Source organism: Ixodes scapularis, unplaced genomic scaffold (assembly GCF_016920785.2).
Source record: "Ixodes scapularis isolate PalLabHiFi unplaced genomic scaffold, ASM1692078v2 PGA_scaffold12__126_contigs__length_90152505, whole genome shotgun sequence".
Classification (NCBI taxonomy): Eukaryota; Metazoa; Arthropoda; class Arachnida; order Ixodida; family Ixodidae; genus Ixodes; species Ixodes scapularis.
Genome location: NW_024609838.1, coordinates 32348007 through 32372991, shown reverse-complemented (window position 1 = coordinate 32372991; position 24985 = coordinate 32348007). Strand labels below are relative to the sequence as shown.

The 24985-nt window shown below is 48.2% G+C and overlaps 1 protein-coding gene across 3 annotated transcripts in view; it reads left to right on the top strand.

Moving 5' to 3' along the window:
- The window catches only part of LOC8025354, a 152812-nt gene that overhangs the window by 105968 nt on the left and 21859 nt on the right, over positions 1-24985 (top strand). For all 3 annotated transcript variants that reach the window (XM_042289504.1, XM_040218842.3, XM_029988599.4), the window contains exons 3-7: positions 16596-16836; positions 18436-18738; positions 19620-19749; positions 20478-20665; positions 23199-23353. In XM_042289504.1, the coding sequence (XP_042145438.1) occupies positions 16731-16836; positions 18436-18738; positions 19620-19749; positions 20478-20665; positions 23199-23353 (882 nt within the window). In that variant the 5' untranslated portion in view covers positions 16596-16730. The remainder of the gene's footprint in view (positions 1-16595; positions 16837-18435; positions 18739-19619; positions 19750-20477; positions 20666-23198; positions 23354-24985) is intronic.

Genomic DNA, 24985 nt, shown 5'->3' with positions numbered 1-24985 from the left:
CGCAGCGACAACGGCGCACGCGTCCCATTTAACTTGTGTTGTCCCCCCCCCCCCCCCCCACACGCGCTGAAAATGGGGTACCAAGTATTCTCTTGCTTCAACGATTTCTTTTTTTTTTTAGTTTGTCGGGCGAATTTTGGGTTTCTTTGTGTCAAAGTGTTTAGTTTCTTCCTTCTTTTCCCCTGGGGATTTTGTTTTGGGTGCGGAATCAAATTGTGGCAAACGTACGCACAGCACTGCCTCCCCCCAACCCCCCCCCCCCCCCCCCCCCACACACACACCTTTTTGTTGATTTCTGCCTTAACAACAAAAAGAATCACGTGTTTTTTTTCGTTGTTTCTGTGTGTGTGTGTGTTTAAAATAGAAAGGGGAATTTAAAAAAAAAGGACATAAGGGGAAAAAAAGTGCCTTTTTGTCGCTAAGGCAGAAATCAACAAAATGGTTTCGTACGGCTGGTTGTAATAATAAAATCCTTCTCAAAACCTTTAACTGGGCTATCTTTTTGATTGGTATTTGTCTTGCCTTATCTCTTCTCCCTTTCATTACACTTTTTTTCTTTCTGTCACTTTCTTCGTTGGTCTTCCCTTGTGAGCGCCAACACGCCGTTTACAGGCCGTCCGCGTTGGCCCACACCAGGGGCGGGCACTGCGCATGCGCAGTGCCGACAACAGCGCCACCGCTGTTGCGTGACGTCAGAGAGTTAAGTCGATTGTTAGTCGTTCAGTCGTGTTTTCAGTTTGCCTCTGTTCTCCTTCGCGCCTGCTGCGTTTCTTTCTCTTTCTCTCTTTTATTTTTTTTATTGATCACTTAAGTGTAATAGAACTATCCAGACGGAAGATTAATCCACCCGCCTAATCTTCTTATCCGTGTGTGCTCCGCTTTGTTGGCCCTTTTTTTTTTTTTTTTTTTTTTTTTTTTTTTTTTTGCTCGTAACGAAGGAGGGACTTAAATTGTTGTAAGCTTGTCGGTTGCTTTGAAGTTGGAAGAATGAATTTTCCAGTTTCCGATAATCCGATTCCGTTGTTGGGGGCTTCGAGTGGAAAAAGGCGGATATAAACCTTGTTCGGATTTTCGTGTGTGTGTGTGTGTGTGTGTGTGTGTGTGTGTGTCTGTGTGTGTGTTTTTTTTTTTTTCTCGATCGAGGAGCTTCGTTGTGTTCGCGTCACCCTTGACTGCTATGTATCTTACGTACGCGCCATTAATATTCATTGAACTCGTGAAGTGGCCGATAATAGGGAGTTTTCGTAGACCGCGTTGCCTCCTCCGCTAAGCGTTCCGCAACGAAGAAGTTGCTACTGCGCCTGCGCGCCGATAGCCTTGACTGCGGAGTTCCCGCTATCGTAGCGGGTTGCGGAGGGCCTTGCGGGACGGCGAAAACGGTCTACGAAAACTCCCTAATGTCCGCAGTCTGCTTGCGTTTATGGGAAAGGGGGGGGGGAGGGGATTGTGGCGTTTCCCCAATACGCCAATGTTACGAGCTATTAGGGACAACCGAGCAGCGACAGAAGTGCAACGTCACGGCGTTCGCCATCTTTCGAAGTGTGCGCGCTACCACGGGCTTAAACCAATCGACCGCCGCGAATACACCGTGCCCTTGCGTTATTTGTATGTGTGTCTGTATTCACGTGTATGCTAGCATTGGCTGCGCTCCGACTCGTAGGATATGTAAGCGAAGTATAGCAACACCACCTGGAATGGTCGAAAGTCCGTGGTCTAGAATGTCTACGTCATCGCAGCGAGGTCGAGGCCAGACTCTGTTTGGACACGAGCGTTGCGTCGGCGGTCGCCGGGCCTCGCGTCCAATCAACGCATCGAATGACGCTCGGCGCCGGATCCAGGCCGAGTTGGTGCCGTCCGACCGTGGCGACCTTCCGCGGAGGAAGGCATGGGACGTTCGGAAGCCTCCATTATTCCGGACGGTGTTCGGTTAAAGTGCGCCATTGTTTTGGGCACACCCATAGCATGTAATTGGACACGAGGGCATACGTCAGCGCTCGGCGAGGACTCGGATCCAATCACGCTCTTCGGGCCCTGTGGACGGATGGATGAATGTTGATGGGTGTACCCTTTGTAATGGGCGGTAGCTTGCGCCACCTAGCGCAAGAAATGGCGACCGCCAGTGTTGCTTGATTGTTCTACAAGCGGTGATTCATAGGTTTCTAGGGGGTGTCGGTTGAACACCGTGTTTTTTGTATGGTGTGGGAACGGCGTGGCAATGGGGCATCGTCAGGGCCAGTCGGTGCGAAGATTTGTTTCGGCTAATGTGAATTCTGGCACGATCTCATGGTCACTCGTACCCAGCATGTTATGTACTGCTCCGGGGGCCGTATAGATGGGCGCTGGTGAGCGCGCACGGGCTGTCGTCGGTTGCAACAGGCGCGTCAGCGCAAGCCGCGAGGGCTTTCTCTTCGCGAAACCGGAAGTTTTCCCCGTGACTCCTTCGTTTTGTTGCGTTATTTGTCTTCTTCTGCGCGCGCGTGTGCGAATCAGAAGCGGAAATGAACAGCTCCGCTCTCATTTCTGTTTCCACGCCGTCTCGCCGTCTGATAGTGTTTTAATTTTTTTAGGTCTCTTTAATCATCGATAATTATTTCTACCTGTTACGACTTGTATCTTCCTTTATTTTTTATTTTTATTTTTGCATTGGGACGGCGTCTTTTGCTGCGTTACAATTCGTTCTGCCGCCAGCCTGCGGCGTGGACTGGTTTGCTCGCCTTATTTCCATTCCTGTAATTAGCCCTGCGCGTGTCTGCGCGCAGTTGTCGGGTCGTTCTTTATCGCAGCCACTAGGGCCACTGAAGAAGCCACCCCTCATGGTAGCGACACCCGAAGAAACGTTATTCCGAAGACCCCGAGACTCTTAGAGTCAAAAAGATGGCTGAAGTGACTTCGGCCATCTTTTTTTGGGCGCTTACGATCGCAGCGTCAAAAGGGCACCATCGTGGTGTTCGTCGTGTTCCTGTATACGTGTTCTATCGTCGTTGAACCAATCACAAACTGGCGCAGCTTGATTAGTTCCATTGGCTCATAGCAGTTGGCGCTTTCCACTTCTCTCGCTTCCTCCTCTCCCCCTTCTTCCCTTTCCACCGTTGCCCGTTTCCTCCTCTCCCATGGTGAGAAGGATATTCCGCCTCGATATAGGTGAGAAGGATATTCCGCCTCGAAGTATATCGAGTCTGGTCGTCGGCCTTTTGAAGGTGAAACGAGCGACGCAACCCAAAGCGTGGTCTGGCGACCACCATCACTGCGGTCATTTTTCGTATGTATAACCAACAACGCCGGTGATGATTAATGGACGCGTTGCAGCAGCTGTGCGCCGCCATAACCGACCTTCCGTTTTTGTTTCCCCTTCTTTTCATCACCTCACTCAATCATTACCACGGCAGGACTGGTTATTGCCATTTCAGATTCGACTGCGTTCTTCTCCCGAGCAGTGACCTTTTGTGGGAGGTCGTCAAAGCCCGCTTCGGTGGCCTGGTATCTCGGTATTACGATGTAAGGTCAGCAATGGCAGCTGTAATCAGGCACGTGTGCAAAAGCGTCCATGATATATACGCATGGTGGCCGTCCCTCACCATCGGTCGATCGGTTCACTTGGCGTTTGAGGATGGATCTTCGATGCACGAGCATGAACCGACGTTGCGAGATCGGAGATCACGCGCGCTGGATGCTCCGTGCGAGGAAAGGATGCTCGTGCAAGCTAGGTGGGCATTGTGATAGGAATCGGAAGTGTGGCCCGCAGCCCTTCGCGTAATTAAAGACGCATTTGGATGGTTGGGTGGACAGCATTTCCGTGTCGGAGGGAACAATAGACGGTTCGCTAAATTGCCCGAGGTGCACCAAAGAGAATGCTCCGAGCGTATTGGTATATACGTGCTCACCTTACCTGTATAAAAGATTGAGTAAGCAACCAAAACAAGGCTTTGGCAAAGGCACGTGCGAAGTTTCATTTTCTTTTTTTACAACAGTTACTGTTGCAGACGCCAGCATGTGCAGTGCGTGTAACTATGCTCGTAGTATACGCGCTTTGGTGCTCGCATATAAGTTTAGCAGAGTGACCATATATCTGTGAGATAAAGTATATAGGAAGCATTCACTAGCGGCCATAGCTGTGTGTGCGACTGCTGAGCGCGTGCTGATGGCGAGCTTCCACGGTTCTTTTGTAACGTGCATTCCGCACCCTCAAGATTGCCGGTCTTAGCAGCCTATTAATGTGGGCTTGTTCTGAGCATGCGCTCAAGACAGCACCCACAAATATAGCGCCCAGTGAATACTCCTTATTGTGATCGGTTTCACATAGGCGATGATCGGCATAATAGGGTGAGCTGGTGGATTTTGGGCGGTCGATATCGCTTCTGGTTTGCTTGCTGTTTCTCGCGGTCCACTGGTGCCCTGACATTAGAGAGTTTTAGTAGATCGTTCCCATGACTCCGATAACGATATCCCGATACTCCGCCACCGCCTCCCTTGCGCATGCATAGTATCGTTATCGGGGCTATCGGAGGTATCGGGACGATCTACTAAAACTCTCTATTAGCCGCGTCAATAACGATAGCCCGGTCAACGGGAATTTCGAGGAAACCGTTTCCGTGTTTCGTATACCCCGCTACCGGAGTCTTTGAAGCATGTTTTACGCGCGCGTCAGAGTGATACCGTGACCCGAGTTGGTAGAGCGCTCCACTGGAGGTGGAAAGGTCCCCGGGTTCGATACCCGGATCAGGCGGATTTTTTTTTTTTTTTTTTCGGTCGCGCACCAGTCACATAGCTGTGTTTAAGGATTTGTGTTTGTCCTTTGTCCCCTCTTGTTCCCCTTCTCCAGGGATTATTTTCGTCATTCCCCGATATGCCGGCTGCCAAGCTGTGCGCGTGCTCGTGCTCCTACAATTCATTTTCTTTTGTGATTTTTTTCATTTTTTTTTTAAACGTGTCTATAAACTTTGTTACGAAATGGTCGCCTCACGAAGTGTTTTCGTGGGTTTCTTCCTTTTTAATTATCGCGAATATACTGCAGCCAACTTTGGTGCTGCCATAACCTCGACACTCCTACTTCTAAAAATGAAAAATAAAATAAATAAGAGAGAGAGAGAAAAGGCACGTTGCCGTCCCATGTGCGCGGAGGTAACTTTGTAACGGACGGCGTTCACTTTCAGACCCCTATATTTCACAGACACGGGGTTAGCACCCGAGGTGAGGAACCGCCTCAGGTGATGATGTAGTCCCCCAGGCGGGGAGGCAAGCTTTCCACGCCGTGCGACTATTCTGCGACACCCAGTGTGGGTCAGATTTATGTCCGAGTATTTTTTTTTTTCTAAAGTAGTACTTTTTTTTTTTTTTTTTTAAGTGTACGGGTGTTAGAGGGCGGGAGGAGAAGGAGAAGAAGAAGAAGAGTGTTGGGGGATTAAGGGCTGATTTACGCGCGCACGTTTCGAGTCGGTAAAATTATACGGCTGCGGCGGCATTTCTCACGACAGTTTGAGGTGTAAATTTTCCGTCGAGCCGTCGTGCGTTCCTCCCGGTTGCGTAGCCTTCGCCGTGGTGGAAGAAGGCGTCGCTGGCGACAAAATCCCGGTGGGTAGGGATTCTGTCGCCTCCGATCTATTTTTGGGCATACGCTCTCTGGTTCTCGTCGCATCGACTTTTTTTTTTTTTTTTTTTTTCTTGTTAATTCGATTACTACGACAAGCAAAAAATATAAATAACTGCCAGGATAGAGAGGTGAGGCTAGGGGGCGGGGGGGGGGGGGGGGGGGGGGGAGCACTCGCGTTTTGGCCGCGTCTTAGTAATGCCGACCGTGCCTTGAAGTCTTGTCGGCGTCGGCCTTCTAAGCCTAAGCACCCACCCTACCCGTTGTAAGCGGCCGCAGGTTTCTGTATCGGCCTCTGCTTGGTGGCTTAGGTAATCCTCTTTTGGATGCCGAGAGGTTTGTGCTTCTCCGATCTGAGCTTTTGGTCCTCCTCAGCTTTTCTGGAAGAGTCTTTCCTTTGTCGGCATCGTTTTGCGCCTTTCTGTTTTGAGGTCTAGACAGTGTTTTGTTGTTTTCGTCCTTACGGCGAGAGAACACATTGCCAAGCTGGCGCCATCTATAATGTGACCCAGGATCTGTATTTTACTAGAAGAGTTTTGCAATAATTGCGAGACCAAATGTACGTACGCGAAATGGTCGTTTATAACATTGTCAACATATATATATATATTTTAACTCAGCAAAGAATTTTGCGGAAAAAAAAAGAAGTCGGAAGTATAAACAGAAATGCCAAGCGTTGATTCCCCGACTACCCGATAAATGACGCTAGTTTCCTCTCGTCGCAAGTGTGTGAACTCGACTTCTAGATGGATTTGATTCCTGCTGCAACGAGACTGTTGTTCTTATGCGGAGAACCGTCCGTATACCTTATTGTTGCGAGCAGTATTCTCACCCAACTCCAACGCCGACGTTTCATTGTAGGTTGGAGCGTAGTTTGAGTGGCGGGAAGGTGGTGTTCCAGCCTGGTTCACCTATTGTGTCTTGAGACTCGGGGAAACGAGAAGAGGGCGGGGAAGAGGGAGGGTCAAAGAGGAGGTTGGCAAAAGGAGCAGGTGCTTGCAGACGTGGGCTTCAAGCTCGTTAGTGTTCGCCTTTTTCCTCTTCAGTGATAGTTTTTTTTCTTTTGTGTGTGTGTGTTTTTGATGGCATTATTTCTCGTCCGGTCACTGACCCCCGACTTCATCCTACCTTTTTAAGTGCTTTTGCGGAGTGGAACAGTCCGCCTTGTTACCGAAGCCAGGAAGGCGCGTCTGAACGCGAAGCATGGATTTGAGATGCCGGCTTGTCCTCGTCGGCTTAGCGCAGATGCCGTTTCTGTCTTTGACAATGTGTCATCACTCATGCCTCTTTCCGCTTTGCTTGCTTGCATGACAGACAAGTCGGCTGTCTTTCTTTTTTTTTTTTATGTTTCTATTGGCGTAGCTTGACTTTCGCGTTCCTTCGAAACTGAAGGGTCCATGACGTCTTCTCGCGTCCTTCTCAGTCGCACGAACTCACCGATTTCCTCATCCAAGTCAGAGGACTGTCACGGTTCCCTACTGCGCGAGCTTGATGGCTTGACGTTACGAAGCAGCCTCCTATTCTTTTTATTATCCTTCATTTATTTTTTGCTTTATCGCGATTTCCGTGCAATGGTTCTCGTCTCTGGGAAGGATAGGGGCTCGCCTTTATACTTGGGGCTGCCGTCCATCTTCATCTTTCGGCTTTCATCTCTCGCGTCCGTCGAAGGACGGACTCTAAAAATGGCTAACTCCCCCTTTTTTTACTTTTTTTTTTTTTTTCGGGGGCCGGGAAAAGGGGGGGGGGGGGGGGGGGGGGGGCTTTCCCGGTCCCCGAAATTTTTACCAAATCCACAGAATGAAAGCCAAAACAGTGCGGGTCTGTAAACCGAAACCCTATTTATCGGAGGGTTCTCAAGACCGTATGGTTCGTGGTACTGTCCTCCTCATAGTCGAGCCCTCACCACCGTCTCTTCCTACCAGCGGTGATGCATCCGAAGAATAATAAACGGCGCGTGTACCGATTATGTTTATCGAGTCTGAGCCCTTCCCCTGCTGGGAAGTGGGTTTCTCGTGTTCGTGGCTTGGATCGTGTTCGCCTCGCCGCTCTTGGGATAACTTTCCCTCTAGTCTTGCGGAGTTCGCAGAAGACTGATGGAGGATTCGCTAGTTGGAAATGGTCTGCACGCTGCCGAACAACGCCTTCGAAGAAGACAGCTTTCTGCCCATCTGCCAGTCAAAAGTCTTAGCGCTACCCCCCTATTCCTCCTCGTCCTCTTGCCGAGCTCTTGTTTATTGAGATATCAGGGGAAGACGGGGAGGGGGGAGAGACGGGCTTCCGATGGTTTTCTTTGTCCGAGAAATCCGCTCTTGCCGAGCCCCGAGCCCACGCCACGTGTTTACGCTGCGTTTCTTCGGTGTGGCCGCTTTGGCGGGGTTATAAAGACGCTCCGGGCTCTGGCCTCTGTCAGGCGGGAAGGAGGGACGCGCCCCCGGAGTCTTGTGTGGCTCCGACCGGAGAAAGTTCGTGGAGTTGGTTCTTGGTCGCTGTGGGCTTCGAGGCAGCCGCTGGGGAGGAGGTCGTTTTTCGGGAGTGTGGATCTGGTGTGCATCGTCTCCGGTTGTTTGGAGCTTCGTCAGACCGACAGTCTGGTTGGATCTTTGGCGTACGGTAAGCTTTCTTTCTTGCTTTGCGGTGGTCCACAGTTGTTGCGAGTTCGAGGGCTGTCCTAACAGAAAAAATCTGGATACGTTCTCTGAAACGCGGAAACCAGTTCGGCTTCGTGATGTCGGGCCAGTGGACCTTATCGGGAGTTTTCCAACCATTGGTTCTCCGAGGGAACCTCGCAGCTACCGGACGAAACGTTACAGCTAAAAACGTGGTCACCGCGCAACGTCGCTTGCAATAGACCCTTTTCGAAAGTGTGCGCCCTCCATGGGCTGCTGCGTCGATTGTCGGTGGCCTTTTGAGGATGATCTTTGAGCATACTTTGAACACACGAGTCCCGCGTACTTGGTACAAAGTGTATTGGACGCGAGTGCTGCGTTAGCGCTGGGCATGATTTCGGGTTCAATCGTGCGCTTCGCGCAGAAAGCGGTGCCCAAGAATATGGTGGCCGCCACTGCTCCTTGATGGGGTTTCGAAAAGGCTCTATTGATCCCAAATTAATATGATAAGACGCCTTACCTGTTCAACGACACCGCGAGCGTGTCGCAGCCTTCCTTTAAATGAACGCCTGGTTTGTTTCCCCTGGTTGTGGTCAGTGGGCCCCCGACACGGTGCGCATTTAGTCTAATTCGCACTTCTCGGAATCTCTGCCGTTTCTAAAGCAGCAGAGGCTCATCAAGTCGTCAAAGAACTCGTTCAGCCAATCACGTTCCTGCTCGTGTGTTCGCAAACATCCAGTCTCCACGACGAAGCCTCTTTTGAGGACTCGGAACTGTCCCGGCCGTCCCCCGCATACATTAGAATACTACTTGGGGGGAGCGCGTTCTCTGAACCCTCCACTTCTGTCCTTGTGCTTCGATCCGCCCCAGCGCACACCTCGCGTGTTCGTCCGAGTTTCCGCACGACCGCGACTGAGATGGAAATCTGCTTTCGGTCTTGGGGGGGTGTGCGTCGCTCCAGAGCGCCAACTTTCAAGTCGAGACGCGTTCACAGTGTTGGATTGGCCGGTATGGCTCGTAGTGTCCGCTGCGATTCGTTGTAAGGGGAAACGGAGTCTGGTGGCAAGATGGTGGGACCGCTCGTAGCTAACACACGTCGGCCGATTCCATTTTCATTTCCGAAGCATGGGTGTCTCCCTCGTCTAGCACGCTTTCCGTGACGGAAATTGAAGTGCGGCGACACGCTGAGTTTCGCGGTGGCCGCGGAAGGGCGCTCCTAGCGTTTCCGGCGCGGCGCGCGCCGGGAGAGATCGACCCGCCCCCCTGCGGTGACGGATGGCGTTATTGGTAGAGCGTCAAGCGACTGATTGCTTTTTTTCTTTTTTTTTTTCCCCTTTTCTTTTTGTGGGGTTGTGGGGCCTTTTGAGGGGCGACCTAGGTGTTTTACGAGGAGTGGGGGGACCTTGGAGGGAGTGAATTCCAGAGGGCTTGGTCGGGAATGCCGGGTATGAGAGGAAAAATCTTTAAGCAGGAGTGGGGGCGGTTGCACCTTGTAGTGGTTTCATTGAGAAGTATTCATAGATAGCTTTTTTTCATGTAGAGAAGCGGCTGGAGCTTTGTGTGTTGCTTGTATTGATCAGGAGATGAGTTTTCTGCACTTAATAAAATGTACAATTTTTTTTTTTTGGGGGGGGGGGGGTGTAGTTTTGGTGTCAGGTTGTTTACATTTCAGTAAACTTTATTTGGCAAGCTTGCTACGGCGAGGAGATTGAACTATAGGTGGCGCCATGTCCAGCTTGTTTTCCCCAGAGTTCTGTGTTTACCAACACCAGGCATGTGCACTGGATTCTTTACTTTCATCTTTTTCGATTGAGCATTGGGCAAACATTGGGCGTGACTCGTGCCAAATTTTTCCCCCGTGTTTAGTCGGGAAAGATGGAGTAAAAAGTTGTGCGTGCTACATCTTCGTTTGGCTTCACTGATTGGATACATCCCCAGCCAAACACTGACATGCTACGTTTGGCTACGTGGGCGGAGCACAGCGTCAGAAAACACAAACATTATCTTTGTTGTTGTTGTCCTCATCAGGGTAGTTCTCGATTTAGCTGCTAGGGGTGCGACGTTTGGGTCTCCTTCCCAATAAACATTCATCTTAAATTTTCAGACCTGTTAGATGTTAGGTTCGGTTGGGCAGATGTTTCGACGGCGGGAAATAAGTCCACGTCGAAGTGCAGCGAATCATGTTTTTGTTGTAGAGGGCAGTTTTGCCCATGTTGTGGGGCTGCTAACTTTGGTCCTTTAAAATCATTGATAATGATTTGAAGGAAGTCAAACTGGAGAGCTCACTGATGCGTGACCTTTGCTCACGTGTTTGCCTGATGGTCAATGCTATTTAGTGACAAAATGGCGTGGAAATGTATTGTCATACTTACTCTTCTCTTAATTTGTTAGATTGGAAGACCTCAAATCGGATTGAGAGCTGTTGCACCCCCATTCTTCAAGAAAAGAAGAAAAAGGGAACAATTTTAACATGCTGCATGCTCTAACATGTGTTCTCGAACGGGGTCTCAAGGGCTGCCAAGTTTCCTCCACGCTTCTGATGCATAAGAACGAGCCAAGTGCTCCCTTGTATGTCCATTAATGTTTACAAGGCCTATAGGCTTCTGCACGGCTCTACTACAGGGTGTCACAAAAGAAAATTTACACGGTCTTTTTTACCGCAAAAATAAACTAGGCATCGCCGAACGCTCATTCTCCGCCCAAAGGTAGAGCTAGAGGTCACAACCAGACGCCAAAGTTTCAGCCCGATCCGATAACTTAATCAAAAGTTATAAATGATTTTCTGAAAATTTCAATGGGAAAATGGAGCCCATTTTTGCCCGTTTTCGGTTTCTACTGCCATAGAGCCCCATGTGTTTGAAAAGTCCGTCGGCCACCATTTTCCCATTGAAATTTTCAGAAAATCACTTATAACTTTTGATTAAGTTATCGGATCGGGCTGAAACTTTGGCATCTGGTTGTGACCTCTAGCTCTACCTTTGGGCAGAGAATGAGCGTTCGGCGATGCCTAGTTTATTTTTGCGCTAAAGAAGACCGTGTAAAGTTTCTTTTGTGACACCCTGTACATTGGTGTCAAGACCTGAATGGACTCGTCGGTTACCAGTCGAAAGAAATGGGGGTTCCTCAAGATCAGCACGTTTGGGGACCCCTGGATTCGAGTATGTACAATGTGCAGTTAGGAATGGAGCTAAATGGAAGAGAAGTAAATGCTAAGAAGATTAGCAGCTACCTAACTTGTATAGTATACCCCCATCCCAACGCCTTCCGTGATTGATCACTTATTAATCTCACAAAACTGTGTGACTTAAAAAGCCTTTTGGCTGAATGCTCTTCCTTTCTAGTATATCTCCTTTCCTTCCTCTTTCCTTCTTTCATCGAGGGCCACATCCATCCATCACTGTCGGCCAGCCCATGGCGACAGTGCACGACTCTTGCCTCTGCTCTGCATAATGTCTCCAGGATTCAGTACGAGCTGGAAAGACCCTAAAGCTGTCCAACCCATCCTGGCAGTGTGCTGGCATCCCTCTGGCAGCGGATGCAGACCTCCCCTCTTCAAAAAAAAAAAAAAAAAAAAAAGTACCCCTGCATGTTTGCATTTCTAAATATAGCGTCGAACCTTCGAAGGTTGGAAGGTTGCGAGGAAGGGGGCGGCGCCACCCACATCCTTTCCGGATGGTTCCGCTCCTTTGAACACCTTCCGTCAAGACACCGCATTGGTGGGGCGGCTCGAACCTTTATACTGGACCAGATCCAGATTCCTGCAGTTGAAAGCGGTTCATTGCCTCGATTCGGTGGCACTTGCATCGCCCGACGGCCTCTTCGGAGTTGGTGTCGTCTTGCTTCGCATATCCCTGGTCCTAGACTCACTGAGCCCCATTGGTTCTGTTGTTGTTTGGGCTCGCTCGAATGGCATGCAGAGATCTATTCTGGAAGCCTAGCTCCCCCCTGGCCCTTTTTCTCGCATTGACGCAAGGCAGGTATTGTCAGGGTATGTTTGCTCGCGAGCAAGCAGGGGAGGATCTGTGTGATCTCCGCTTCTCGCGTGTTTGTGCCGGCTGGGTCTGGGGCACGTTGACATTTGGGCGAGGGGGAATGTGGGCTGGGCGCGCTTATTTTGAGAGCATCCAGAAGGGGTGCCTCTCTTGATCGCGGCAGTGGCTGCTCGGATGGTTCGGGTGTAAACAGGGTGAACGTCCTGCGGCGGGGCGTGTAGGGGTTAGGCACGGTTTGCCTCTTTTCTTGCTGGCTTAGATGTGCATTAAAGGAGCGGTGCAACGATATTCAATTGGAATGTTTTTCACTTTACACGAGCTTACTGGCACTAGTGGGGCTCAAGGATACTTGCATACAACACCACTGGCCAAGAAGCTCGTTTGTTACGGTGTAATTTCAAGGACAAAAGCGATCGTTTTCATTCAATCTCTCCTTTGCAAAATTTGATGACATAACGTGGGGATTGCATTACACCCCAATGACTATATTTGAATGCGGTTCACAGATTGGACCTGAGCATTGCATGGGCACTCGATTTGGGCTTGTGATAATTACTAGCTTGAGAAGCATTCGGGTAGGGGCCCCGTGTCCAATCGCTGCAACGACGACATTAGCCGAGGCATAACAATGCCTGGAACTCAGCGCGTGTCCTGTGCTTTGCCAACCCTAGCACGTGGCTATGATCAACATTGGTGGAATATAATCGGCTCCAGATCACGTGGCCGCTTGTTCTGGCTGCGAGTTGAGGGGGTGAGCGCTGCTCGTTTTTCTTTAATTTTTTTCTGGGGTTTCTATTGCGTGGGGGGAAAAACAAACACGTGTTTTATGACTCATTAACGTTGGGGATCTGTTCTAAGCGGTATTTGTACAAAGTATAAAAATTGTTGCATCACCTTTTTAAATTGTATTGAAAGGCAAAGGAAATTATGATTGCATTGTATTATATGACGCGTTTGACAACGTTTGTCGTGTGTATGTTTAGACTGTGGGATGTTCGTCAGCCCCAATGGGCATCTAATGTCTCAGCTGTCGACGAGAAATTAGCTAGTGCAGTGCGACCGCTAGCCTGCTGGTCTGTAACGTGCATCACGCAGTAGTAATGCACAAACACATACTCATCTTGATAGAAATGGACAGACATGGGAATTACGCCCAGGATATCTGGGTTCTGCGGCGCAAACTTTTGCTCTACATGTTCTGAGCTGTGGTGCATTAACCCCTTGCCTACCTCAATAATTAAAAAAAAAAAAACTATACAAATTTATTGATTTCTTTATATTTTATATTCAAGTTCATATCTATATATATATATATATATACACTTATATTTAAGTTCAAAGTAGTGTAAACAGTTTGCATAGCCTGCTACATCATTGTTCATGCCCTGCCTAGTGAAAACGCAGAGGCATGGGGGGAGGCTTTTCCACATTGATTCTCGTCCAGTGCCGACAGGCCGACACAATGTCTTCACGAGAACCCGAGTTGTCAGAGCTAAAGTAAAACACTTAAGTGGCCTCGCTGTCGCTCTTCGATGAAAGGTTTATGTCCTTGTCGTCATCTGAATCGAAAGGCACTTGTCACGAGGGATACCGCTGCCAGAAGTGGATGCCGAATGGTAGGAGTCGGGGGGCCCTCAATTAGGGCGCTGCTGACCCTAATCGGAGCCCTTTATACTGGGAGAGTTTGGCGCTCTTTTGAAGATCTTGATAGGGGGGGGTCCAGCGACTACAGCTGGAAGTAAAGCAACCAGGAAGTGGCCTCTGCCTTTGTGTGTTATCGAATTTCAAACGTACTCTGGATTAGGCGTGCAAGGTATGCTGTGACCCACCATTGTAATAGAAGTGTTTATCGCTAATGTAAGTGTTTTTGGTGTTGCACACATAGCAGCTCAAACTTACTTATCTTTTACAATCTCAAACTTATATGAGCTTAAACTTATTCCTCTTTTGTGAAAAATGAATTTTGAATAGTTATAATATTAGGTCTCAAAAATTACCACCTCTCAAATTCAGTGCCGTGACGGGCGCCATCAAGGAGAGGTGCTGCAAACCCTTGTGCTCAACGCCAAATTAATTTTTGTTTGAGAAAGCCTACTTTCGATTTAAAACCAAAAGAAATAAAGCTTATTTGTAAGTTACGTTTTTAGAGATCAATAAAGGATGGTTAGTGCTTGAATATAGTGACCAATTGCAGGGATAACACAATGTGAGAGTACAAGAAATTGTGTTTATAAAACAATTCCTAACTGCACATTTGGACTAGCATACATAAATAGAGTGGCCATAAGCAAAATCCTTCATTTTGTGTTATCGTAAAGTCCGCTTGTTCTAGCGGGCGACAGGTTCCGCCCTTCGGCCAAACTGTCCCAGTATATAGGGCTCTCACCCTAGAGACGCCTCTGCATGTAGTCCTCGATATTTATTTTGGCACTGTACACAGGAACTAATGCGGAGCACAAGTTTGTCTGCTTCTTGCTCAGGGGTTGCAGTGACATCACAATGCCAAGCTCCGATTGGCTCTGTTTGAAGAATAGTGGGTAGACCTCAATGCTAGCTGCCTTGATCTACCCACTAACCTTCCAGTCTGAGCTCAGTGTTCCGACGTCACTGCAACCCCTCTGCCGGAAGCAGACAAACTTGCGCTCTGCATTCCACACTCTGTATGAGTCGCACTATACAACATTTCATGTACTGGCAGATAACAGGTTCAAGGTCGCGGACACATTTGAAATTGCGACTTCCAAAGTGTCGCACTTCACCAAGACGCTTTAAGAAACGTTTCGGACGGAAGCTAACGTGTCTTGCAAATGACCTTGCCACCACAGTTGGCCCTGTACATGACCTCATTATGAAACAGCCTGTTTTGTCTATGTAACTAAAGACAAGTGGTAGCCTCGCCTCGACAGTTAGTTTTACAGAAACCTTTTTTTACGACCCTGCCGCCCAGGCATATAGAAAAAGGGGCGGGGGTCCCGGAGGCATGCTCGTAAAATGTGTGCCATGGCAAGACGGGTCTCCAGGGAGGGCGAGGGGGAGGAAAAGAGAGCCAGTGGAATTACTCGAGGAAGTTTCGGAGGAGGTAACAGGTGGAACGGGTTTGGGAAAGGGGTCCGGAGAGGTTGGCTTCTCGCCCGCCTTACCACAAGGCCGTGGCCTTCCCTTGGGCAGTTTGTGCCTGCCGTTTTTGCATCGGAGCCCGTGACGCCGGAGCCGACTTATCGGAAGGGCAGCATTCCGACGGATGTTATTCACCTCGGGGAAAATTGGCATGTCCTGCTAGGCCTGCTGTGAACCCTGTCGGTGGCAGGAACGGGCCTACCGTGATCACGTACGTGTGCGTACCTTACGGAAGGAGGTGGGTTGGCGAGTGGGCGGGGCTACCCTTAACCTTGTGGGGGTCAGTGTTTGTAAACAAGCGGAGTTGCAGAATGAACATTGCTGCTTGGGGGCGCCTGGATGTGCAGTGTGACCGACTGGTGGAACCTATATAGACAGTGAGAGGTTAAGCACCCAGTAGGCACCCAGTAGAAGGCAACCAGTGCAGCATGCACTCACTCTGGCTGCCCATGTGACAAAGTGTTATCAGAGGCAGAAGGCTTACACTCAAGGTGAAGCATCTACTGTGGTGATTCTTAAACTTTGACGTTTCGGGGAACCCTTCTGGATTGGCAGAAGTGATGGGGGACCCTACCCGTAGGGGAGTGGTGGGGAGTGGGGTGGCGTATTGAACGACTACGAAAATTACAAAAGGGTAAGCGAGAAAAACGAAATGTGTGCAAACCGACTTTGAAGTCCTGACACGAAGAATAATCAACCTTACTCACTCGGCACAAATGGTTTGGTTTTTCAACTTTCTGGAACAGCCAGCATCAATAAAAAAAATGTTTTATTGCTCAGCTTGACCAATGACCGAGGGTTCGGGGCTAAATAGGCGCCCGGGGACCTCAAAGGGTTCGTGGAGCCCCATTTGAGAACCGCCGATTTCTTGTAACTGCACGGCACCAGCTGCGTCTGCCAAGCTGGAGTATGGAACGCTGTAGTTGAAGGTGGCGTATTGAGAGCATCTGACTGTCTGGGAATGTGAGGTGTGTTTGTTTATTGTGCAGTGCCTAAAAGCTTATAGTTTTTTGTTGTTTTTTTTCAACACAACTTGTTCTGTATTTCTGTAGCTTCCTCGGTTATGTCTGGATGCACAGCATTTATGGTAGAGTATGCCATTCGTTTTTTCTTGTTTCTGCATACTAACGACCACATGAAACCATGTAGAGTGCCATCGGGATAAATGAAACTAACAATCAATCTGGTCTTTTGCAGTCAGTCCAGTAGTTTTCACGTATGAAACAAAGTATAGGGAGATCCACAACTGTTGTAATTGCTGCGACTGAGACTCTTCTATCTCTTTACCTTATGCAGAACCATCGAGAACCGTGTGAGGTGCTCGGCGTGATGGATGCTTCCCCGGCGTGCACGCCAGGCGCGTGATTGGCGGCAGGGGACTAGAGTGCCTCCGCTCATAGGGCGAGGGGCGCCAACCAGCACGAGTCCGAGATGTCCTGGACGCAATGTCTCACGGCGAGCTTCTTTGTCCTGCTCTGCTTGTGTCCACGAGTATGGCTGCTAGCCTGCCGTTCTATCTTCTCTCCCATCTCTGGAGGTGAGTTTTGCAGCACATTTTGGTTTCTCTGTCTTCCTTGTTTTAGCTGGTCACTTGGTGAAGTATGTATCTCCCAGTTGTCTTTGCTAAAGAGAAGAGCTACTTCTGCGAATGAGCCTTTGATTTGCCTGGATTCGTGTTTTACTCTAGTCCGTCACACCTAACAATGGACTGCAGCAGACACTGCAAGCCGTTCCAGCCAATCCAGCACTGTCAATGTGTCGCGTGACTGCGTGCCCTGCACATCGTTGCACCCCTCCCAAATGCCAACACTCTCATGGCGTTGGATTGGCTTTGATGGCTAGTAGCGTCCTCTGCGGTCCTTCCAGACTTGAAACGGAGTATGGCAAAGTAAAGTTAGGTTTACGGGTACTCGCATGTCATATAAAAACATGGCGTTAAACATACGGAGCAGTTTCTTGGGCCATTTTTTATGTATGACAAAGTATTTCCAGCTCGTAACAGGCGGGGGTACGGCTGTGTAGAAAGACTCGCCATAATGCTTTAAACACATAGGGTAGTCTCTTGGGCCGTTTCTAATATACGAAAAGGCATTTTTGGATCGTAACGGACGCATTTGCGCAGCATTTCGCACTAGTAGTTTTTGGTTTAGGGTGGGTTACCTCTTACGGGAAGGACACGGCATAAAGAGAGACCCTCTATCATATTTGCGTAATTCCACGACGCTCAACGTCTACAAATGTGCAGATGGAAGCAAGGGGGCTTCGTCAAGCTGTTACAGTGAAATCTCGGTATAACATATATCGTGGGACTGCCAATTGTAATTCGTTATTTTGAAATATTGTAATAAAGAAAAACTTGCAGATTTACCCACCTTTGCAATGAGGACATCAGCTAATGTATCCATGCTGACAGCCGCACAAAATGCAACACGCAAATGCTCACTGTATATTTATTTGAAAACATCTGTCGTCTTCGTTTGGCGGGTGCAAGACGAGCGCTGCAGCATGAACGATTCGATGCCGTCGATGATCTGACTCAGTTATCTTTTTGTGATCTTACAGTATCGTTGCAACAGACGACGGGGCAATGCCACGTCCTTGGGAAACCTCTATTTGTTTCTTGCCGCCATCCACTTCGCGAAGAATGTCAACGTTATCTTGTAGCAAAAATAGCTTCCGCTTCTTCTTGCCGCTCTCAAAACTCATTGCGGGTTCACTTCGCAACACGATAAAAGAAAACAACAGCTGCACGGTGATACAACGGACGCAGTATATGCTGCATATCAAATGTGTCTAATGATGATGGTAATTGTCGGTTGGAGGCGCCCATGCCACGAAGTGGCCGAATTTCACACTATCAATTCGTAATAGTGAGGTGTTGCTCACATATGAGAGCGCATAAATTACGTACGTTACTATGAAGTGTTCATTATTTTGAATTTTGTAATATTGAAATATTTTTTACATTGCTAGTATAGGCGTTTGGGAGGGGATTTTCAAAATTTTCGTAATTTCTCAAAACTTTGTTAAGGTGGCATTCGTTGGAACGAGATTTCACTGTAATCTGGTATTTCTTGCCCTCGCTTCTGCCATTTGTGTGCTTGAATGGAAAAAAAACGAAGTTCTTCTTCTACAGACATGCCCAGGGACTTCAGCCTGAAAGTGGGAGACCCCCTGGTGCTGAACTGCACCCTGACCGTGTCCAAGTTCTCGCTGCCCAGCCTCTTCGGCGGCAACACGACGTACGAAGTGAATGGCAGTCATCTCGCGCTCAAGTTCAACGACAGCTACGTGCCCCAAGACCGGCTCATCTACGGGCACTCGTCCATCCTGTTCCGCAAGGACAGTGCCGAGTACAGCGACACCGGGACCTACTACTGCAACCTGAGGGTCCCCGACCGCACCCTCCACGTCTGCGCAACGTTAGTCACCGTCGGAGGTAGGTCATCCGCCTTTGCGGTCGCGCCACAACAACTCTGGTCCAAGAATGCGTTCCGACGGTGGAGAGGAGACATAAAAGGCCTCGTGCTAAAACAGATTCGGCAGGACGAGAATTTGTACCTTTTGTGCTCCACTTGGTCTCGTTTGTACAACACTAGATTCGCTGACAGATTTTGATTTGGGGACCGTGTAAGAGAATGAAAAATAAAGTGTCCCCTGTCCGCTCTGGATTCGCTGACAGGATGAAGACGGCAGAGGATCCCCTTTCCAGTGCGAAGCGCAAGTTCGTCTGCTTCTTTTGCAGGGGTTGTGGTGACGACAGTTAGCCGAGCTCTGATTGGCTCTGATTCAAGGATAGTGGGTAGACCTCGGTGCAAGCTGCCTTGAGGTTCACCCACTATCCTTTAATCAGAGCCACTCTGAGCTCAGCGTTCTTTCGTCACCACAACCCCCCGCAAAAGAAGCAGACAAACTTGCACTCCAAATGCCCAACTGCCACCGCACACTCGTGGCGTTTCGTTGTGTTTTGGCTGTGCAAACGGGCTCGGAGCGGACGAGATGCCAGTTGAAGATGGGAAGCCCGTGCTGGTGGTGGGACAACTGTGGCACCTGCCTGACATTTTAGTCCTGTTGGTGTATTTTTGTTTCCTTACGCTACCCGGATCAGTGTACGCCACTTTGTTTGATTTTCAAGTGCAGCCTACCACCTTGGAATAGGAGGTCGCATTTCTAAGGCTGGTGCGTACGGGCAAAAAAGACAAACGCGGGGCACTTCGAAAGCTGATCTTACTGCGTGTCACGTCACTCTTGCCCCGTTTAAGAATGCGCGGAACCAATGCAGCTGTCCATCGAGGTAACATTCTCTTACGTTGTTTGCAGAGAAACCGTCGCAAGTGGAGGACTTCAAGTGCATCAGCTACCTCTATAGGAACCTGACGTGCTCGTGGAGGATTCCAGAAGCGAGCGTCAGGTCCAATTACACTCTGCGAGAGATGTTTAGACCGATAGAGTGAGTAGTTTGATTGTTCCGATCCGGGAGTTTTGCAGTAGCGTTTCCGGCCTGTTTATTTCCGGCCTGTTTATATATACACATCATCGTGAAAGTGTGCCGAGGACGGCCAAGAGCTCTAATCACTTGCGCTCATCTTGCAGAGTGAGCTGCAGAGATATGTATATAGTTAAAAAGCGCTCTAACACCGAGCTTGGGAAAGTACCTACACATACACCATCTGGAAAATATTGGAGATGGTGTATGTGTGCATATTTTGTCATCGCCTCTCGTATCTTCTAGTCACTTGTCACACAACCTGACGAATAACCGCAGAGTTAGCCGACATTTTGTTTCTGCAAAGCTAGTGCAAATGAAACATTGGGTAAGGTTGCATACCCAAAGTTAATTGGGTAATAAGTTAGCATTGCCAAAATATTCTCGTATTAAGCTTTCTGCAAGCAGGTGCTTCTTCAAACGAGTGTTTGTGCGGCAAATATTGGTTTCATAGTTATTACTTACGATCTGCATAGCGAATGGAGTTGTGGATAACTGATAAGCTTTATAGTTGCCAGGATTGTTTTATTTACTCATTCAAACAATCATTCGTACGTGAACAAGCATTTGACAACAGAAAATGTTTTCCGTCGAGGGCAGATGACCAACTTCCTTAATTTGCTCTATGCAAGGGTGAAGATAATGTGAAGGCGTTTTCCTGACCTCGTGTCGTATCCAATTGTGCGTTCCAGGTCGCGCGAGGGTTCCTATCGAGAGTGCCCCACGACCAAGGAGCTCAGAACGCCGTCGTCGTGCACGTGGAACCTGAGCGACAAGCCGCTGTACCGCAAGGAGGCCCCGAGGTTCCACTTCATCCTGACCGGATGGAACGCACTGGGCTCTCGCAACTGGTCCTACACCTACGACCACCTGGAGATCCGTACGTTTTTGCACTGTTGCCCGTGCTCTGTTTCGAACAGTCTCCTTTCGAGACTCCGTCGAGCAACGTTGGCGGTCGTCGTTTTTTGGGCGCAAAGCATGCGATTAGATCCAAGTCCTTGCCGAACGCCGACGCAACGCTCGTTTTCTGTACAGGCTGAGCAGAGTTTGCGCCCAACGTCGACGCAGTCCTTGTGTCTAATAGACGCCTGGAGTGCATGCCCAAGCCATGGCAGTGTCGGATAATACAACTCATTCATAGTTGCAGCGCCATCTATCGCAAACATGATTCGAACTGCCTCAAGGATGGCGGTGCGCCATACTTATTTTTGGGACGCAGTAGGGGGCCGCTCAGAAAGCAATGCATCTAGATCGCAGCGACGCGGCAACCTACCTGTTCATGCGTTTCTCGTCGAGCTTGAGTGCCTCTGAGGCAGCGTTCGCATTCGGACTCTAAGATTCGCTGATCTGCACGAATCTCTTTAAGGAATTTCCTCCGTCGGGCTTTTTTCTTGATACGAAATGTTTCCCGGTGTCGCCAGGCTTACATCACTTCTGATCCCTGCACTCCTGCCCAACAGTAAGTAGCGCCTTGTACGGCAAAATCGTGAAGCTGCGCATTTGTATAATGAACCCCGAAATTGGCGGAACGCGTCTTATAGCTCTTTTTTTGTTTAAGGGATACGTTACCCAGGAATAAGAAATTGCTGCAAAAAAGGCCGATTCTGAAAAATGGCACATTTACATGCACCAACATCTAGAGAGTATTCCCAGGTTTCATTTGTTTACACGGCATAGTTATTTTTTTATAAATTATTTACAGTCCTCTGATGCTAAAGAAAACATAGAGTTTGAGCATTTTGAAACATGTTTTTCTTCGTTCCACTTTTTAGCATAACTTTCACTTTAATAAAACTGTCATATCAGTATTAAACTATCAAGAGACTTACTATTTGTAGTTTATATGCCGAAATTTTATTTACTATGAACTTAGAGTTTGTATTTTCATGTTCCTTTATTATGAAAAATTGTAATTTGCTAAACTTGGTAAATGTTAAAAAAAAAATTTTCATAAAATATTTTTGTACCTGGAAAAGGCATGTTTCCTGAAATTTTCATAGTAACTGGCAGCAGGTATTCCAGTATCCATTCCACCAGAAAAATATGTGGTTATCTACACCATTTCTCAAAGATACCGTAGATTCATTGAGAAGATTCTATGCAAAGCTATGCTTTACTTTGTTCTGGGGGTATAGTACCTCGTAAAATTGGTTCACAGGGGTGAAACTCTGCATGACCAACTTCTATAAGTCTACAAACACCACCTGCAAATATCACGCCGATTGAGTGAGCGGTTCAAAACTTGACTTTCCCAGGTAGTGTCCCTCCTTAGTAATACTTTTCGCTAGTTTAAAAGCAAGGAATTTAACGAACACTTGACCATTGGATACTGTGATCTTTAACAGACCTTGTCAAATGTCAGCCTGCAAGAATGTCCTTTTTTAAACCAACAATCCAGAATTGGGTCGAAACGCAGACAAAGAGGCTGCCATCTTTGAGGCTTGCATCCCGGTATTTCTGGCAACATGCCGACAGGCAGCACCAAAAATGCATAAGGTCTATTGGTGCAGCGTCTGCTGGGTGGTGTCCACTTTCGCTTTCTTCGCGAAAAAAGGAATGTAATGAGACCGAACTCGTTCTAACGAGTTTGATATCCGAGCAGGGAGTTCACGAAGCCTCGTGGTCCTTCCATAAAGGGACACTGAACTCCCCGAAAACCGTTTCTTTTTTAGTGAGTGGACTGGATATATACAACAATAAATAAACTCCATGCAAAAAAAAAAAAAAAAAAAAAAAAAAAAAATTTTGTATTGTTATATTTTTTGTTGTATTTTGAAACAGGCTCCTATCTGGAGACGTTGACTCTGAGATCGGAACGTTGGAGCCACTAAATAAGCTATGCTTCAGACTAACGACACTTACCCTTCTTGGGGCTTAAAATCATGGTTGCCAGTTATCTGAAGCTTTATCTGAAATCGCAGGAAATTCTTTTCCGCCCTCCACAAATGTTTAAACAGTTTGTGACAGAGCAAGGCAATATTACACTTCTTAACACCGAATCTAATGCTGAGGAAGTTGCACTTTTGAATTGTTAGTATCGGCAGTTGCATCTGCACTGCTCAAGCACCAAGATGGCGGCGCCCACAACAATATCGGGGAACGGAGTGCCGATATTACAAGCGTAGCTCATTTAGTGACTTTTGGGAGTTCAATCTTCCTTTGATCTCTGCTTTCCCACCTTTACCGCTCCTGCCTGTTGAGAGAGGAGGGCAGGCAGAGTACTGTCCTCTTACAGAAGCTGGGGCTTAACAGTTCTTGCAATTTTAAGGCCTTCCTGAATTCCTGACCGTCGCGCCTAGATTGGCTCCTCTTTGTAAATTTTTAAATTTTACCGCGTAACTTTCGCCCGTTGTAAGTTAGTTCGGCGTGGCAAGGTGAGGAGTCATTTTGTTTTCTTTTTTGTTGCCCCACAGTGAAAATTTCTGAGCCCACGGAGTTTAGGCGGAGCGCTGTCACGGAGCGCAGCATCACTGTCGATTGGAGCCCTCCGGCGGAGCAGGCCGAAAACCGAAAACTTCAGGTGTCCTACGAGATCGGCTACCTGTCCCAGTACGAGGATGAGTGGAAGGTGCGTATAATGTCATCGGCCGATCACTATGGTGTCATGTCGACATGACATTCTCATTTGTGGTGGCATCCTCAGTGGTTTTCAAACTAGGTTCCAGAGGAGACCTTTCACATTTAGCATGCCATAAGGAGACCATGAAATGACTTTTATCTCTGGCTGGCTATTCTTTATGTTAACGTTAATCTCTAATCATGTAAGAAGACGGTAGGGTGTGTGCGGCTGGCAGAAAGGTAGCAAAGCCCATACACTGGAGTGCCTGTGAGGCAGTCTTCCACCGAGAATGAAGCCCCACATTTGGAAACCATGGAACAGGAATCAGTTCTTGTTTTCGTTGGGGATAAGCTTTGGCTGTAAGGAAGCAGTAAAAAGTTGCTGTAGCCAATAGGACGCTTCGAAATGCGACGCGTCGCTGGGCACGGGACTCTTTGTCATTCTGACGAGATCACTGTACAACGAAGAGGGGTTCATAGGTTCTCTTTCATCTACTTTTATTTTGGAATTTCCTTAAGCGTGATTGAACTATTCCTCTGCATAATACAGTGTTGTGTTACTATAGACAGTTTCATTCCCGCCCCCCATAAAATCCTTCTTACTGTGAATCGTCCACAATAACTAGACAAAAGTGGATATACTGTCGCCGGCCAATCTTTCGGACTTGGAGGGGACCCCGAAATTGTCCAAATAATGAAGCAGTTTGAAAAATCAATTTCAACCAAAATATCAAATTTCCGCACATATTCCGCTGCGTATTGGCCACTTTCCACTTGCTTCATGCCAATTTTAAGTTGTTGTGCAACTTCCCTTTTACAGTGTAGACCGCATATAACCTATGTCGCGGGAGTCGCGAAAATCCGCACTATAAGCGGTACCGCGCTATAACCAAAACATCAATTTTTCAGGCCAAAATACATGCCATGAGACAACTACCTTTGTAAAACAATTTATTTTATGTTAGATGAAAGATAAAGCTTAGTCTGAGGAAAGTCTTTATTTCACCAGACTAGTAGTGTGTCACACATTTTGAAAGAAATGAGCGACTTTTGCCTTGCGCAGCCTTTTAACGGCGTCGCGGGTTGCGGACAGACATTGCGAGCGTTCAGGATCGCTAACCCTAATCACTTTTCTCCGGTGATGAAAACGCTTGAAAATTCGCATCCTTTATACGTTACGTGCCAGTAATACCTTCAACTTGAGCACAGGCATGAAATGCTCCAAATAAGAAATCTGGGCGATGATCGAGGACACAGATGCTTAGAAAGGTCCACTGCAGTCGAAGTAAACAAACACGACGACACGGGCGTTTCTGCCGTCTTGAGAGTGCCGCCACGACATCGCCGCACGAGTAGCTGGATTTTCCATTCTAGTACGTGCTGGGTTATCATAGCGACACACCACGAAAATTTACAGTCAAGGATAGCGCTTCTGCGCGGAACAATGAGGTTCCGCCACGCCGTCTACGTCGAGGATCACAACCGACGCCATGTTTGCTGATAGAAGAAGCCGGCCCGCAATGCACGCGAACACTTTTCTTGGACCTGCGATTGGTCTGTCGTTGCGGTTGTTTGCAACCATCCAACGCAGTGGAGGGACGCACGCACGTGATCTACACGTGCGTGCGTCCCTCCATCGCTA